General features: G+C 35.6%; 1 protein-coding gene across 1 annotated transcript in view; it reads left to right on the top strand.

Annotated features, from left to right (window-relative positions):
* The window catches only part of LOC137657813 (uncharacterized), a 45,535-nt gene that overhangs the window by 7,176 nt on the left and 18,359 nt on the right, over positions 1-20,000 (top strand). The window contains exons 2-3 of the mRNA XM_068392340.1: positions 10,962-11,170; positions 11,400-11,648. Of these exons, the coding sequence (XP_068248441.1) occupies positions 10,962-11,170; positions 11,400-11,648 (458 nt within the window). The remainder of the gene's footprint in view (positions 1-10,961; positions 11,171-11,399; positions 11,649-20,000) is intronic.

Here is a 20,000-nt window from a genome sequence, read left to right on the forward strand (position 1 = left end):
GGAATCAGCACGAGAGATAGGTGAAAAAGTTCTTAAACAAGATCAAAGAAAACTATTAAAAAAGTCCAAAAACCTAATAAAAAATATTGGAATTGAGGGTAAAATCCACGAGAGGTGAAATAGAATTAGAAGAACTACCCAAAACAATAAACAAACTAAAATCCTAAGATATCCGTAAATATAAGCAGATCAAATTGATTGAACACTAAAGAAGGGAAGAAGCATCAAATTGAAAATAAGAAGACTTGGAACAGAATGCTAACAGATATTTGTTTTAAAGGATGAAGATGGAAATATCATCAACAAAAGAGATGGAGTGATAAAATTGTAGATGATTTCTATACAATGCTCTACAACAGTGAGATAAGAAACAACGTTCCCAAAAGAAATAATGAAACACTTAAGCTGATTCCAAAAGTAACAGCAGAAGTAACGAAAACATTAAAAGGCATGTAAAGAGACAAATAAGCAGGCGACAATTGATCCCATTACATGAAAATCTCTCGAGGCCAATATCTAAACTAGTTCTTGGAATGAACACATCGTTTGCTTGTCTAGTTCGGCTAACCATTCGGTCATTTACTGTCGGTAGAGTCGTGAACCATTCAGAAAAATTGGAATACAATATTTCAAAAACGAGACAGCATGTGTTAAAGTAATATTGATTATCTATTCTTAAGTCATTTCAAGGAATTTATTATTGGTGCTGCATGGTCATACTTCTTTAAAGAACCCTCACCCTCAGGCTGCAAATTTTTGTAGGTTTTGTACGTGATTTAATTTAAATTTATTTGTAGTGCTCCTTATATTATTGCAATAATTAAACTGACTCAAATCTAAAGATTCGACAATGATTATTCTAGTTGCCTTATTGAAATGGTAATTAACTCTGTTAATATACATCAATCTGCCAATCACTTTTTACAGAGCTTATCGATATGTGCGTTAAATGACATTGAACTGTCCATAAAGACTCCAAGGTTCTTTACATCTTTAACAGGAGAAATTTTTTCACCATCAAAGCTGATTTTGATGTCATTAGGTATTTGATAGATATATTGATTATTCCCAATAAACATCAATTGCGTATTTTTTGTATTTATCAGTGAACCATTACTATCTAAATACTGTTCAACTACTTTTAAAGTTCGCTCAACACGGCTGACTAAGTCTGATAGATTTTTCAGCTCTCCAAAGAAAAGGAATTTCGAGTCATCGGCAAACTGAGATAAGGTGCTCTCAGCATTTACCAAATCGTTTATAAATACCAAAAATAGTTTTGGCCCAGGTATTGAGCCCTGTGGAACACCATACGAGATAGATAGTTTATCTGAAATAACGTCACCTATTTTCGCAGATTGAGTTCGATTTGATAGGTAACTGCTGAACCAGAAATCATCAATTCTATATTAGATCATCTTAACAGTTTTTCTTGATGAACACTATCGAATGCCTTTGAGAGGTCTAGTAGAGCTAATAGGACTAAGTTTTCCTTATCTATATTCTTATAAATTGCATCCGTTACTTTTAAAAGAGCTGTTTCGGTAGATAACTTGGATCTAAAACCATGTTGCGTCATGGAGATTAAATTGTTGTTTTCTAAGAATCTAATTAATTGATTATCTACTATCTTCTCTAAAATCAGTGACAAGATAGGCAACAGAGATATGAGTCGATAATTGTTTACATCATCGATATCACCATTTTTATGTATAGGTGCTACCATAGAGTTTCCAGATGTGAGAATATGACCTAGTAACTATCGAAGTGGTTGCGATTATAATTATGTAAAACACGATGACTGACAAAGCATCTTCAATAAACCTTAGTGGAATCTTATCACACCCTGTAGAATTGGTTTCATTCAAATCTTTAATTGTAAGAATGACAGTTTCGACATCGACGGGCTGTGGCCTAAATCTTTGTTCATTATCATTAATAACCTCATTTAATTTTGAATTATATGTTTCTCTCATCAATATTTTCTTGCGATTTTTCAAAGGCTCGTTTCCCGACATTAGCACAAAACTTATTAAATTCATTAGCTTTTTCAAATTTATTTTTGTAATTTAACTGTTCTAATTTTTTATTTGAAGGAATAATTGTATTACTAGTTTGCCAGGTTTTGGAAATATCACCTTTACTGTTGAGAAGTTCCTTTCTTGTATATTCAATCTTTCTTTTGAGCTTTATGTTGATCTTGCAACAATCTATCAAACCTATTTTCTTTCAATTTCTTTTTCGTTTCTTCCCTAATATTAATTTTTTCTTTCAAATCATTAGTTAACCATGGAGCTGGTTGTCTAGTAATTTCTTTGGTAATCAAAGGGGCGCTCGTTTTTATATATTTGTTAAAAATATCTGTAAACAGATTTATCTGATAATCGACATCATCGGACAAAAGTATTTGATTTAAAATTTCGGATTCATTTAAACTTAAGTTACATAGAGTATCTTTACTTTAATCTCTCCTTGGCCTTAATGTTTGAATGATGGTGGACCTCAACTTGAATTTTTTATTTATTTAAGTTGTTTTCCAGTTGATCAGAAACATCTGCAGACAAGACATCATATTTATTTGAAGCCGTGACTTTAATGTTTCTTATGGTAGGAGGCGAGAGAGAGGGAGGTCTCTCTCTTTTTCCATTTAAAGGATGTGAGCTATCAGGTTTTTGCAACTTCCACACTACAGGTTCACCAGGTAAATTGGTTTCAAGTGGAACCTCCATCAGATCAGGCAAGCGCACGGCCTTAGAGAGGTTCATACTATTGTTGAGAATGGGAGTACATGGCCTTTGAATATCTTTCAGATCTTTAAGTATCTATTCTGATTTTCCACACTTTCTGGATATAAATTTTCAATGGAACTTTCATCTTTAACTACTTTCATGTATTTCTTTATGTTGGAAGTGTGGATACTATTTTTGTCAATTTGCTTTGGCAAGTTTTTCTTCAAAACCAGTGAAAAGGGTTGCCCTGGCCTTATCTGTTTTTCAAGAGCTCCTTTACGGGCCTCTTTAAGTGTAACTCTTTCCATGGTCCTAGTGGCCTGAATATCTTTTTCAAAAATAAACTTAACACAACTTTTAGATGTAGCTGGGTGTGCCTCCCCACAATGTATACAACTTGGATTTTCTGTACATGCTCCATGACTACCTTTTCCGCAGTTGGCACAAACAGCTGGCTTATCATTTAGTTTTTTTTTTTTCACTTCTATGGTAATGGCCATACATTTGGCAATGATAACATCACAATAGTGAAGGGATGTATGGTTTCACCTTCAAAGATAGTCAACCAGCTTTAATAACATTAGGTAGACTGCATTGATCAAATGTTACAATTAAAGTAGCAAGAGGAATAAGTTGTTCACCAGCTATCTTTCTCATTCTGACTACTTTTACTATTCCTTGACTTTTCAGGTCTTCCACAATTTCTTTTTCCTCTATGTCCAGTAATTCTGGAGCATATATTACACCCCTACTCCGGTTGAAAGTGGGGTGCGAAACGCATTTGACACTATGACCATCCAATGTTGTGAGTATTTTTAATCTTTCACCTTGTATTGGGGATAGTCTCTATCAAGAAACTTCCATTTCCCTGGGGAAAAATTTTTGGCTGCCCACCACATATGTTCACTATATCCCCATTAACTTTGCAAACATTCACCTTTTCATGATTTCCATTTTCAAATTCTAAAATCAAAAATTTTTCATAATTCATTACTTCAGTGTGGCCAGGTAATACTTCTGCTTTTCTATATTTTTCTGTCCTGTCATCATTTCTTACTCTCTCTTCTTCTCTAGTGTTTTCTTATAATCATTCTTTACATGACATGAATATGGTTCTAATGTTACAATAGTAGAACCTGAGTTGAAGTAGCCTGTACAGAGGTCCACGTTTGTATTTTAAAGGTCGTCAGCAGAAGGGTTAGTTTCTACGGAGGAAGCAAGCCGGGTTATCCACCTCTTATCAGAGGATGTCAGTCCTTCTACCCCATGTGGCCCAACGCAAGGAGACGCTTCAGCGGGGACCAGTCCCCTATAAGAGAGGGGCTGCCTCTCTTTAGGTGGGCATACACTGGTCAGTGGGAGTAGTTAACCCGTCCCACCGACGACTTCAATGCCTGGTGCCACTGATTATCCGCAAATATGGGCGACTTAAAACCGGATTACTGGAGCCCAACTCTTAACAGACAAAGTCTGCACCCAATGGGGTCTACCAGAGGGTGATGACGTCTAAATTTGTACAGGTTGAGATGGTATGCCATCCATCCCACCCTGTGCCAAATCCAAAGAAGCGGTCAAACCAAAGTCAAAGTAGCTAAAGTCGTCAAAAAGTTCATGCCAAAAAGGAAGAGATGGGAGAATAAAAGAAATAACCAAAAGAAAGAGAGAAAGTGCTGACTAATTTAGTTGGATCAACAACTGGGCACCAAGGTCCAGTGGGAAAGTAGTTCCCACCGTTCATCAGAGCCCAGCTGCTAATCCTTAAGCCCCCATCGTCGTCAAGGCTTCAGCATCTGAGGGTTGTGCCAAAGCTCCAAGTGCCAAAGACTTCAATCTATTCATATAGCAATTGGAAAATTTCCAAATAAAAACTTACCAATAACTACTGATAAAAGAAAACACTAACGATAAAGATTGTATAAATAAAGAGACACGATGGTTATACATTTATAAAAGAAATGCAATCAGAGGGGTGACTACAATAAATATTTAAAAATGAAAGATATTCATGCATACGACCATGGTTTCCGCAGGGCTTAACCTTTAGGCAAAATAGTGGATAGGTAGGCTAGAAGTCAATAATTTTAGGAATTCTGAAAATTTATTGTAAGTTTTCAGTTATTTTGCATATATAGCGGTTGTTTTGCAAAATAGCTAAGATTTTGTTATGCATATTAACTGAAGTATACATTAGTATGTACATTTACTAGGAATTATGCATAATAACGGATTTTGCATATACACACACACATATATATATATATGTATATATATATATATATATATATATATATATATATATATATATATATATATATATATATATATATATATATACATATATATATATGTGTGTGTGTGTATATATACATATATATATGTAACCTCTCCAATGCCTTCTTTCAAAGGCACCCTCTTCCACTGAACCTCTTTTCTCCATATCCTTCATCTTATCTCGCCATCTAAATTCTCAAGCTTTACTTCCTCTTAGTGTCATAACCCTTTCGCCCCCAAAGGACGTACCGGTACGTTCTTGCAAAACACTGTTATTTAACCTTACCTTGGGGGTAAAACGGTTAAAGCTCACGTTCCCGATCTAATCCATACATTAACACTGGTTCTTATTACAGTGCTATCGATCTTGACTTTTAGCTTGATTGGCATTTTCATATTATATAGCACTCCTGCTACTTCCCTCCACTTTTCTCAAGCTGCTTTCATCCTACTCTCAACTTCTGCCTCACATCCTCCCACTGACTAATAGCAGATCCCAAGTATCTGAGTTGTTTCATCGTTTTGTTACCGAGCCTCTACTTCCATCCTTAGCTATCCCGTCCTTATCTTCCTCAATGCTTACCATAGCTTCAGGCTTATCCACATTTACTCTCAAGCCGCAAACCTCTCATAAGTCCCTTGGCGAGTACTCTACAACCCTTCTCTGTAATTCTTCCGCATTTTCATCGGTAATCGCCAAATCCTCTGCATATAGCAACTCCCCCAACTCTTCATTTCTGATTTCTCGCAGCACATCCATGACCATTACAAATAACACAGGCTTAATGCTGACCCCGGTGTAAAGGATTCAAGTTACCCCCCCGTTTCAAATTACCCCCCGGTAATTTGAAACCGGTTTCAGATTACCGGGAGGGTACTTTGAAACCGGTTTCAAGTTACCCCCTCTGTTTTCAAGTTACCCCCTCATCAGAATGATAAATAATTCATGTGACATCGCAAATATGGTTCATGCATTTATTGTTGGCTTCGCAGCAGTAGGAAAAGTAGTTTAATCTGGTATTTAAGACCAAAAATTGTTTATTAGTGAATTATATGACACGTTAAAAGTCACAGACTGTAATTCAAGGTTCTGTGATAAAGGCGAGGTAAAATTTTATTTTGTTTCTGTTCGTGTGATTGTTGATATTTTCGTATTTAAGACCTAAAGTGTCATATAATTCCCTAATTCACAATATTTGAAGTTACAGACTTTCATTTAAGGTTTAGTGATGACGGCGAGGTAAAACTTTATTTTATTTCAGTGTGCGCGTGATTGTCGAGATTTTTATTTTTTTTTTATTTTCAATTAACTGGCCTTATCTTTCAATTAAACACAAACTATGACGCATCTAACTTTATACAAAACAATTATTAAGTAAAAAAAGATAGATATTACCCGTAAAAATATTTGAAATCAAAACCATCATAATGAACCCTGTTTTAGCATTACATGGAAAAAAAATATTTACAAAATTAAATATTAAGAAAAAAAATGGGAAAATGGTAATGAAATGGTTAAATTTGGAATTGACCAAACAATCAAACGTGTCACAGATGCAGCCAACTTATAAAAAACGACTTTGTTTCAGATTTGCAAGGTAAATTGGGTCAAGGGTATCAAGCATACTGATAACATTATAAAGGAAGACATGAAAATGGTCTGAATGAACTAATTTATTGAATCTTTTATGATAGCACTAACTTCATCTGACGAAGTCACCATAACCACGTTTGCTAATATAACCTTTGTTGTAAAGAAATTAATTTTGTCGATTAATTAAATAAATTCTAAAACAATACAATCACCTACGTAAATATACCATATTAAACATAGTTAATTAAATCCTTTGTAAAGAATCCTGTCTTTTAATAATCAATCAGAATTGAGAAATTAATTAATTTGATATCAAAATTAAGATTATTTCTGTTAGTATGATAATCGTTTTATAACAATTTTGCTATTTGTTATATTTAAGAGTTTCAACTTGTCACCACGTGGTTGCAAACAAAAAGAACGAAGGAAACAATTTAGGGAGTATCAAATTAAAGGATTATATTCTTAGACCGTTCAAATCCGGGTGAATGACTTATTAGTTGACCCTTTTCTCCTATTCTTGGCTCGCCCATAGATTAAAGCGGCTAAGCCAGGTGTGCTTTGAAAATGACCCAAGAGAATTGGCAATGCCGCTATTGGGCTCCGAGTTTGCTCTTAAAATGGTTTGACCATACCCATAGTTGCAATATAACAATAGAACTCCTTGTGTCCATATATCTCTTTGTTTATTCATTTATTCTGTCACTGATAATGCATAGTAACTTCGTAGTATTTGGATGCTATGCACGTGAAAAATAAAAGCTCATATATAAATTACCAACATGCATGTCGTCGTGCAGACAGAATTAACGTTGTGTAAGCTACTGTTAGCTCGATTCATTTTAAACCAGAGGACATTAAAGATGGTATGAAGTCTCGATTACTAGGTATTGCTGTTTTGTCATTTGATGAAATGAGTAATAAGAAAGAATGGAGCTATGACAAAGGGGCAGAAGTGTTATATAAACCGCATGGAAATGTACAGGTGACCATGTGGCGAGGTCTTTTTTTTCTTAAAGATTTTATGACACCGTTTTTCAATAATTTTCCATTTCGAGATCAACAACAGAGAAAAAAAATCCATACACGAATCCATCACTTACTATTCTGGAAGATGGTTTAAATATGATTTGATTTAGCCCATGATAACACACAGCTGCCTGCCTTTAGGCTAAAATCAGTAACAACAGTTGTGAGATTAACACAAGCTGTGTTCAATGTCATCCATAGAGGGCTATAAAGTGTAACGACTTTACTGTAGTCCAGGTGTTTTCGTATACAAACAACCAATGTAAGTACAGTAGAAGCAAACAGCATGTACTGTACCATGTTTTATTAAAACTGTTATAATTGCTTACAATCTTGCTTTATTAAGTGTCAATTATTTACAGATATGAATGATATAGTATTTACAATATACATACAAATACATATACATGTATTATATGTATATATATATATATATATATATATATATATATATATATATATATATATATATATATATATATGGTATGGTCACTGGCATACAGATATCCTGGCGAGGGTTCAAATCCCCGCCGGTCCGATATCATAGTCTTTGGGAGGTTCCGCCTTGGGCTCTGATCCCAAGGTCGTTAAGAGAATCCAGACTTTAATGTATTAATATATATGGCTTATTTGAAATATATATATATATATATATATATATATATATATATATATATATATATATATATATATATATATATATATCTATCTATATTTATATTTTTATATATATATATACATATATATATATACTGTATATATACAGTATATATATATATATATATATATATATATATATATATATATATATATATATATATATATATATATATATATATATATATATATATATATATATATATATATATATATATATATATATATATGTATACATATATACTTATGATCAATATGTTGATTATACCTTATATAATATTTGCTTGCAATATAATTATGAAATATTTCAAATAATGGAAAAAAATAACCGTCAAAATCAAATTTCACCTCGTCTTCCTGTCTCGGTCAAATATGCGCCCATGACTGATAATGGAATATCCGACATTTATTAGCTAAGATATAAACATAAGACGGATAAAGGCTGGATATTAATAAACGATACCAATAGGTGAAACAGTACATGTATATACATATTACCTGATGATTGTGTTGACCCTGATCAAAAGCAATTTATTAATATTCATAAATGATGAGATCCTGCGCTAAAACGAGGGGGGTAATTTGAAACCAGGGGGGTAGCATAAAACCGGTTTCAAATTACCCCCGGGGGTAGCTTGAAACCGGTATCAAGTTACCCCCCGGTAGTTTGAATCCGGTTTCAAATTACCGGGGGGTAAGATTTGGAGGGGGTAATTTCAAACCGGTACACCGGTGTTATCCAACACTAAATTCATAGATTTCTGTTTCCCCAACACCTTTTATTACGTTAACCCTTATTCTTTTATACATCATTTCTACCATTCTAAGCAACTTCTCTCCGGGGCTTTCCTCTTCTCCAGATCTACAAAAGCACTGAAGGTCTTTTGGTTTCCTTCTAGTCTCTTTTCCTTGTGGTTGGCGTGCAAGGATATTACCACCGTGAGTCTTGCGTGTCATAGAAAGGAACTAGAAGAACAGCTGCGGCCTTGCAGTCTTTCTTGTTAGGCTCGCTGCCAATATTTGGAAATTGCTGATTTGCTGTTGGACTGTAGTATTTAGTCAAGGGTTGGGCCCGCCGCCAATAATTGTGGTTGATGACTGCAAGGCCATGCGATCGTAAAACCATCTTCCAAATTATAAACCATGCCTGATGCTATTATAGTGTGTGTGTTTGTATATGTGTTTATGAGTTACCATATATATAAATATATATATATATATATATATATATATATATATATATATATATATATATATATATATATATATATATATATATATATATATATATACATACACATATATATATACATATACACACACACACATATATATATATATATATATATATATATATATATATATATATATATATATATATATATATATATATATATATATAATATATCCCGAATAAAAAATTTCGCAATAGAAAACGATAAGAGACATGAAATTCAATATATGGATTTTCGCTTAAACTATGTAAAAATAAAAACCGAAACAACATTAGCTTCTCCAATAAAATACGCCAAAGATTCATTATCAGAGCAATGATATCTAAGAGCTCCATTTTATATGTAGGCACTTTCACCTTCCTGAATAACAGGACTCCTTCGATCTGCAACTTCTTACATTTCACTCGCCCTGCGTGTTTTTCTGGTGTCTCTTTCCTACTCCTCTCAAGATTTATAAGTTGTTTTCTTCCCATCTGTCCATTCCCTTACGTCCTCTCCACGGGATTAAATCCTCTCCGAGAACGAGAACATTGATTCTTCTATTCACTTATGTGAGCCCCACATTCAGTATATGTACACACATGCAAGGATTTTTTTTTTTCTTTTTACTCTAAGGATCTTAAACTAGTTTTATTAGTCTCAAGTTAACATGATGTGAAGTAAGAGCGGTTTCCGTTGGCAACGACATAACAGAACAGCTGTGTAACTAAAGAGATATCAAATCATAACTCATGTAATTAAGATAATGATTACTGAGAATTCTACACACCGGTGATGAAGTTAGTAGCCATACAAAGAAGGAATGTATACTATTATTTCTAGGCGGTGTGAATTCAGAATTTTTAGTCGATTGATAGTAGTAAAAATAAAAAGTTTTTTGGCATGAATAATTCTCAAAAAATTTTACATTTCTTTTCGAAGATTTTTCTAAAATGGAAAAACACATCTATTGTTTCCCTTGTGTTCTCTATCTCTATGCCTGCATCTATGATATCATTGAATCTCAAATTCCATCTAAAAAAACATAAGCAATTCATAGCATAGGATGGTTGGTATATCGTAATTTCCAACAAGTGTCATTAACAAGTGAGATATGTTATATGCAACTTAAATCATAGGGTTACTAATGAATATTCTGTAGACAAGATTATACGCACATGCTGTGTTATAGTATCGTTAATAAGTTACCAAATTATTGGAGATATGATTATCAATACATCATGATCAAATCTTTTACTAAACTTTATGCTTATAAATTTTCATTTGTATTTTTACATACAAAAATAACTCCATTAAAACATATTCTTTCTGCGGCTTCCTTTCTTATCGGTCTTTCTTTCTCTTTCATCTGAGACACTGTTTATGAAGCGCGACAGTTACATGGCAAATATATATTGTAGCATATGACAACATTTTATGCCTAATAACATTGTCATCATAATGCAGGTGACTGGCTCTTCGTTCTCGTGCACTTCTTGAAAGCCTTCAATATTGGCCAAGTTTCCAATGAGACAGCAGCTAACGATTCCCTAACTTCTTCGCGACCCTGGAGTCTTGACCTTGCTGATTATCGCCTCCAAGGTTTAGGTTACTACTGGGTGTGTGCAACTACTGTCTCCTATACCTTTTACTTCGGCATTGGTGGATTCTTACACGTAAGTTGGTTCATATGTTCAGTATGCCTCTTTCAAAGTCCTTGTTTTCATTAGATCTTTAGATTTTCAGTAATTGAACAAAAATTGCTTTCTCGTGAGATTAGAGATTACCTTTAAAAGCTTCATTGAGAATTTAATAACGATTGGATTAGCGTCTAGTATTGATACAGAGTAAATAGATTAAAAGTAAGATACTAATTAATTCTGATTCTACCATCTTTCCCAACAGTGGTATTATTACGTTGGCCAAAGGGACCGTGCAGAGGAATGGAAGTGCCAGCCCAAGAAGTTCTTGTCGCCAGAACTTGAACGTCACGAAATACTACTGGGTTCCTTCTCCTTATTTGTGGGTTCTACCCTATCAGCCATTATATCCTGCTACATCATGAATGGAGGACCGACTATGATATACTACAACGTCAGTGATTATGGCTGGTTATGGTACTTAGCTTCGTGGCCCGTAGTCTTCGTGTGGCAGGTAAGAAGGCAGGAGACTTTAAGGGATTTTGATGCTGTTAAAGGTCGAGATTTCTAAAATCTTCTTTTAAAGGTAAAATCATATTGACAAGGTATTAATTGTTGAAACAAAGCTCAAATGTGAGAAAATTTTTGGTTATATTTATGAAAGAGATTGGCCGTTGTATGATATAATTGTGATTTAAAACCATATATTCCCTTGCTTACCAAACAGAAATGTGTTGGTTACATGGACTATTGTAAATATATGACTTGATTTAAAATAATCATTCACCTGCCTAGCTAACTTATCCTTGTGTGTAAGTCATCGAAATTTACAGAGTTAAAGTGAGCCACTAAACTCTCGGCCCTTTGCATGAAACCTGAAATCCAAAGAAGTTTAGCTCCAGGTAATCACTGCTTTTGCATTTTAAATGTAGAACTTTTCTTCGAGGATTCCAGTTTTAGCCTTTGCTTCAACGGGGACTGACTGGTCCTCTAATAATAAAGTTCATACCACACAAATACTCCTTGGACACTGACTACATATCAGATTCTGCGTAATATTAAGAAGATAAAACCTCTTGGATACATTGAGGTTAACCACTAAAATTTAACTATAGGATATATGCATGTAAATGTTGATATAAAATTTTTACTCTAATTAGGTTGATTAGAAAAATGAAACTATATATATATATATATATATATATATATATATATATATATATATATATATATATATATATATATATATATATATAGACAGTCATATAAGCCATAACTGCCTCTTGATATCAAACTCGCATAACCTTGATCAGAGACCGAAGGGGGAATCAATTTTCTGATGATACCTTCACGTCGGCCAAGAAATCGAACTCGGACCAAGGAAACTGAAATTCCAGTTACTATATATGTTTGTATATATGTATATATATTCTTACAAAGTTGGCCTAGTGTAAAGTAAATATTTCATTCATGTATTTCATTTGTGTATTTAAGAGGTAGGCTATATAGCCAGCTCGTAAGGTGAGTTCTTCTCCTGTAGGTTTAAGTAATTGTATGTAAATTGCATAAGACTTTCTTTTTTCATTTCTTTTATATTTTTCATTCAAGTCAGTATATGTAAAATTACGTTATTTTCAAGAACTAACTTTTTATTTCACTTATTTTGTTACGAAGTCTTATGCAATCTCGTTTAAATGTACTGAACAAACCTTACGAGCTATGAATGAGGGCTTATGTAATTTCTTTTTTCATGAGGTATTGCGTCATGTTTGTGAGAAAGTACACAATTTTTATATTTTCCAAGTGTTTTGAATATTCTCGAAAACCCCAGAGTTAGTTTTATTTTCTTTTTATTGTTACAAGAACGGAGATGGGCAGAGCTACTGAGAGATGGTTGCCTTGCAAGCAAGGTTAGATTCTCCTGTTCAATAGACTTAGTTGGCAACTGTTACCGCGTTAGGCACGGCCCCCAAGCTTCTAAACCACCCGAACTAGAAGGATCTAGAATAATTAAGTCAATATATATATATATATATATATATATATATATATATATATATATATATATATATATATATATATATATATATATATACGCCCCCAGGAATGTATAGGAGCAGAAGAGAACCAGCCTGTCCTAGTGAAAGAGCCAACCACATCTCTCTCAAGTACCTTCAGTGTGTGTCCTCTCCAAAATGAATAAAGTTATACCCAACATATAATGTGTGTAGGAGCCTCGATGGCTGAGTCAGTTTGGGCAGCAAGCTCGGACTTCGTAGAAGTCTGTAGCGCTAGTTTAACTCCGCACCCGACCAGTCAGAAAGGCAGACACTTTACTATCCAAGTAAACACCTCAGGATTATGTATGTAATCGACAGATAGGTTTGCGTAAAGCAAATGGGTGTTACAGACTAATACACACACAAACACAGCCATTCCAACACCCTCTATAGACATAACAGTCACCTCACACATCTCAAACTGTCGACCTATCTATGCCATGACTCCTCGCTGCTGGTAGGAAGGGCAATCATGGCTGCTACAACACACAAACATACGCTACCCGGGTCTAGCGCTGTTAGGCAGGGCAGCCGGTCAGGACTACGGTCTGCCCCAAAAGCCAAAGCAAAGTCCTTCTAAGGAAGGCAACCGTGTTACCCCCATACAAATGGGGAAAAAGCAAGCTAATAGAAGAAGAAATGTGTTAAAACATTACTAAAACTTTGAAGGTGATTACAAATTTATTGTGTTATTGTACGTGCTGGTATTATTAAAATCTTTGTAACTGGCCCTGTGAGATTTATGTGAAAACAGGAAGTATATTTGTAATGCTATCTGGCCGGAACCTTCGCGTGAGCTAAAATCTATGTGAAAACATGAAGTGTAGTTGTAATGCTATCTGGCCAGAACCTTCGCGTGAGCTAAAAACTCGTAAATTTATCAGTTGCTTTTATGCCATTTCCAATAAGAGTTTAATCCTTACTGTGTTAAAGGTTAACTATTTTCATTAATTATTAAGATTAAATATTTGTGTAAAATTTAATTTTCAGTGAAACAAGTTTTATTCAGATTCAATATTTCGAGGGATTTATTTTAGGTGTAATAATTTGGGTAATAATTACTCAGTTTATTTTGAGTGTATGTAAGAGACCTTTATGTATTCAGTGTTTTTATATATTTCCGACTGGGAGTTATATGATATCTCCGAGCTCGAGTGTTATTCAAGTGTAACAGATTTATGTAAAAACAAACAGGTGAGTTTGGAACTTAGGAGGTTGTTTAATTGCCAGCCGTGATATATAATGTAATATATATTTTAGTGCCCAGACCCAGGACCAAAATATAACATATTTTGGTGCCAAGACCCTTGGGATCGAGCGAGTTTGTTTTGAATATTGGTGATAACAGGGCCGTGTTTTCATTAAAGGTTCAAACAGTATTGTGTTGATAGGATTCTGTGTATTGTTAGGATATATTTTTTGGAGAGGTAAAAATTTTTTGTAAAGTATAAGATGACACAGTTTAATATCCAAGAGTTTTTGAAAACCCAAATATTCAGGAATTGTCAGAAGCTAATGTAACTAAAGCTCAGTGGCTCTCTATTTTGATGGCATGTGTTAGCCATGCAACGAGTGGGATGATTAATGCTCAAATCAAGTGTCTAGCCTTAGAAGCATTGATAAACTCGGGAAAGTTGTCGGAATAAAATATTGTAGCAGCTCATGAACTGTTGGAGGAAGCTGAAGCAGAATTTGTAACGAAGCAAGGATCAGCTGACCTAGGAACCGAGGGAATGAAAGCAGATAGGAATATAGATGCTGAGATTCGACGAATTGCAGCGGAATAGAATTTGATTAATTAGAAGATGATAGCAGAAGAGAGAGAAGAAGGACGACGTATGAGGGAAATGGAAGCAAGACGATAAGAAGAAGAGAGAGAAGAAGGATGACATGCAAGGGAATTGGAAGCTAGACGGGAAGAAAGAGAGTGGGAAATGGAAGCAAGATGGGAAGAAGATGCCAGAGAGATTGTAAAACATGCAAGGGAAAAGGAAGCAAGGTGAGAAGAAAGAGAGAGACAAGAGAGAGAACGAGAAGAAAAGGAGAAGGAGAGGTAAGAGAGATTGCACGACATGCGAGGGAGTTGGAGTTGTTGAATGCCTGTGCAAAGTCGGCAACACAGACAGAGATGACCCCTGCTTTGCAGGATCCCATGTTCAATGTGATGAACGCTCAGAGGTTAATTCCCAAGTTCACAGAAGAAGTTCCCAATGAATTCTTTGATCATTTTGAAGCGGTCACACCGACGATGGAATGGCCATAAGATGAATTGGCTGTGTTATTGCAGAATGTTCTCATTGGGAAAGGACGCAGTGCTTATCTATCCTTATCTCAGGACGAGAGGAAGGAATATCAAGAAGGGAAGAGGGGCGTGCTACAAGTGTATCAGATGACCCCAGAATATTACAATGAAAGATTCCGAAGTTTGAGGAAGGATGTGAAAAGGACTTTCCTGGATTACGCTTATAAGGTAAGACGATGTTTTAAGAGATGGACAGAGAATGCTAACATGAGGGAGATGGCTGATATAGAAGAATTGATAGTACTAGAACAATATTCACAAGGAATTCCTGAACATATGCGAACGTACTTGAGAGAAAGAGAGGTGAAGAAACTTGATAATGCCGGTTTGCTGAGAGAAGATTATAATACTGTATTGTCAGTCGTAAACCTTCCTCAGGAATGAAGTTTCAACCGTCGTTCCGACCAAGTGTTAAGTATTCTCCGAACCATGGATACCACTTCAGTAATAACTATGTGAGCAAGTTCAATAGTTACACCGGAAGTAGCACTGGTACTGTTCCCAACCAGAATCCGATAGTACTACAGCAACAATCATCGAATCGTCCTCCTTCGAGTATCGTGAAAGACGTACAGAAGGTTAATATAGTCTGTTATAAGTGTGTCAAGAGATGCCAAATCAGTAAGGAATGTTGGTCTAACCAACTGAAAGCAGTCGCCCAGGTGGTTAAGGATAATTCGACTTCACAGAATGCGAAGACGAAGAAACAATCGAGAAAGGATGAAGAAGAAAATAAACCAGCCAACGTTTACATGACAAACAGCACAAACCCAAACAGCATGGATGCCTTTAAATCACATATTTATGAAGGTATGTTAGCAGCAATAAATGGGAGTGAGCAAACCCCGGTTAAGATATTGCGAGACACAGGTTGCTACTATAGTGTGGAGACACGAGGAGTCCACTCGTTAGTGGAACAGTCCCTCACAGGAAACTCGGTTATTTCGAAGGGAATTGGAGGTGAGGAGGTTACCCTTATTTGCCGTTTGAAACTGTCATGCGAGTTGGTGACAGGTAATTTTGATTTTGCGGTAAAGGATTCATTGCCTGTCGAAGGAGTAGAAGTCCTGCTGGGTAATGAGGTTGGTGGAGCGCTGTTTGTGCCTTATTCCATTGTAACGGAAAAACAATTGCAGTATAGTCCTACGACTGAACTCGAGAAGGACTACCCGTATCTGTTTCCTGGTTGTGCAACGACTATGAGTATGACGAAGAAAGTGGCTGAAAAAAAAACAAAAAGAAACTAAAGACTAAAGGAGCGATGAACTTGGAGGATTTGTTTTCGGAAGAAGAGGATTCTCTTGTCGGTCCAGAAGAGAACTTCCAAGTAAGCCTGAGAGAAAAGGAACGACCGACGAGTGGACAAGAAGACAAAGAAGAAATGGACCTAGAAGGAATAGAAAACACATTGTTACATGTAGGACAAGTGAGTAGGAAAAGGCTGATAGGATTGCAACGGAAGGATGTGACGTTAACAGAATTATTGTACCATGTGGTGGATGAGACAGAGGCACAGCAGTCTCCCATCTGTTATTATCTTAAAGACGGGTTGCTTATGAGGAAGCATGGACCCGCCGATATTCCTGGGAATGCCTAATTGAGGGTATACTGTCAGATCTTAATTCCCACACCGTTGAGAAGACAGGTGATCGTCGTAGCGCACGAGATTGGACATGTAGGGATAAGGAAGACAGTGGAGAAGATTATGAAAAACTTTTTCTGGCCTGGCATGCATAAGGACGTGAGCCAGGTATGCCGTGCATATCACCTTTGTCAGATGGCTGGAAAGCCAAATAAGTACATTAGGAAAGTTCCCGTACACCCGATTGAAGTATGAGGAGAACCCTTCAGCAAGGGAATGATCGACATTGTGGGACTGTCACCAAGGATGAAAAAAGGTCACAAATATATGTTAACCTTGATGTGTCCAGGGATGAGATACCCAGAAGCTATACCCATCAGAAACATCAGTGCCAAAATAATCGCCGAGAAGTTACTAGACTTTTTTCTAAGTTTGGAATTCCGGAAATCGTTCAAACTGTTACAGGACATAATGAAACCGTTGGATGTGAAACAACAACTATCAACTGCTTATCATTCGGAGACCCAAGGTGCATTAGAGAGGTTTCATCAAAGTATGAAAAGTATATTAACGAAGTGCTTCAACGAAACAGGGAATGAATGGGTCATCAGACTACCGTTGATGTTATTTGAGGTACGTAATGTTAATCAAGAAAGCATGGGTTGTAGCTTGAATGAAATGGTGTTTGGACGAGAAGTATGAGGGCCGATTAAAATGTTAGCAGAAAATGGAAAGATCGGGAGGAAATGAATGCAAAATATGTCAAGAATTTGAAGAAAAGGATCGGCGAGATAAGGAAATTTTCCTTAGAAAACCTTAAAATGAGTCAAGAAAAAATGAAAAGATTTAATATGAAAAGTAAGGACTAACAGTTTTCGGTAGAGCAACAGGTATTAGTTTCCCTGCCAATAAGGAGATTCCCACTCACTAACAAATTCCAAGGACCATTTAAGATTTTGGAGAAGATCAGTGACCTGACCTATGTTATCGAAGCCCCAGGAAGAAGGAAAAGTCAAAGGAAAGTACATATTAACCTACTGAAACCATACTTAAGTGAAAACGCGACCAAAGTTTCACAGGTGTGTATGATGCAAACCATACCATCCACGGAAGATGACGGCGGATATGAGGTAGGGGCGGTAAGCAAAGTGAACAGTTTGTCCATCATTCGGAACTTGGAAGAGAAATTAACTCATTTGAACCAGGTGCAGCCAGAGGAATTAAGCCGAATGATTAAAAGTTTCCCGGAAATTGTCTCGGACGTCCCGAAACAAACCAACTTGACGAAGCATGAGATACCTCTTAAAACAATGGAAAGACCATTCAAACAACACACTTATCAACTGTTGCCGTATCACTGAGAAGTCATGAGAAAAGAAGTGGATTATTTGTTACAAAACGGATTAGACGAATAAAGTTCTAGTTCTTACAGTTCTTCATGTTTGCTTGTTAAAAAAACAGACGGATCTTTCAGGATGTGTACGGACTACCGAAAATTTAATTTGATCAGTGTGGCCAATAATTATCAATTTGCGCTCATCGACTAACTATCCAACAATATCAGACAAGCGAGGTTCGTCTCCAAGATCGAATTTTCAAAAGACTACTATCAAATTCCTTTGGACGACAACGCAAAATTGTTATCAGCCTTTGGTTTATATCAAAGTTGTTGAATGCCCGTGCAAAGTCGGCAACACAGACTTTTCAATGTGTGATGGATAATCTTCTAGGATCGATTGAAGGAGTAGGTGCATATCTCGATGATATTGTGGTACATTCATCGACCTGAGAAGAACATTTCCGAATCTTGAAGAAGGTATTTCAAAAGCTGTGAGGAGCGCACCTGACGATTAACCTGGAGAAGAGCGAATTAGGAAAAGCAGTAGTTTGGTACTTGGGAACTAAAATAGGAAGAGGACAAATCGCCCCGTTAGACACTAACGTCGAAGGAATAAGGAAAGCCTCACCCCCCACAACGAAGAAGCAATTACAACGTTTTTTAGGGATGGAAGGATTCTACCGACGTTTTTGCTCAAACTTTTTGACTGTAGTCGCTCACTGGACGGATTTCACTAGCCCCAACAAGAATTTTGTATGGACCAGCGGGTGCCAGGAATCCTTCGATAGGATAAAGGCCATATTAGCTTCGAAACCGATACTGCAAGCATCTGATTTTAACAAGAAATTCCTCATCCAAGTGGATGCGTTGTCTAATGGAATAGGAGCTTTCTTATTGCAAGAAGATGAGGAAGGAATTCTTCACCCTGTTTGTTTTATGACGTCAAAGCTGAAGAAAAAATAAACGAGCCTACTCAACAGTTGAAAAGGAACTACTAGCGCTAATGACAGCGATACGAAAATTTGAATTCTATGTAAATCGACCACAAAATGAAGAAATTACCATCTATTTGGATCACAATCCTTCAACATTTGTTAATAAGTTGAAGAATAATCTAAGATTAATTAGGTGGTCTTTATGTTTGCAACCATATTGTATTAATGTAAAGCATATATCAGGTAAAGATAACATGCTTGCAGATTATTTATCTCAGGCTAAATCGATTGATTAAGGCCCGGAATAAATAATCTTTTTTTGGAGGGAGCTATCTTTCGAAGCTGGTTCAGTGTAGAGTAAATATTTTATTCATATACTTCATTTGTGTATTAAAAAGGTATATAGCAAGCTTGTAAGGTGAGTTCCTCTCTTGCAGATTTAAGTAATTGTATGTAAATTGCATAAGATTTTTTCATTCAATTCGTTGTATCTTTAATTCAAGTTAGTATATGTAAATTTATGTTATTTTCAAGAATTAACTTTTTATTTCACATATTTTGTTACAAAGTCTTATGCAATCTCAATTAAGCATGCTGAACAAACCATATGATCTAAGAACGAGGGCTAATGTAATTTTTTTTTCACGA

Source organism: Palaemon carinicauda, chromosome 18, assembly GCF_036898095.1.
Source record: "Palaemon carinicauda isolate YSFRI2023 chromosome 18, ASM3689809v2, whole genome shotgun sequence".
Taxonomy (NCBI): domain Eukaryota; kingdom Metazoa; phylum Arthropoda; class Malacostraca; order Decapoda; family Palaemonidae; genus Palaemon; species Palaemon carinicauda.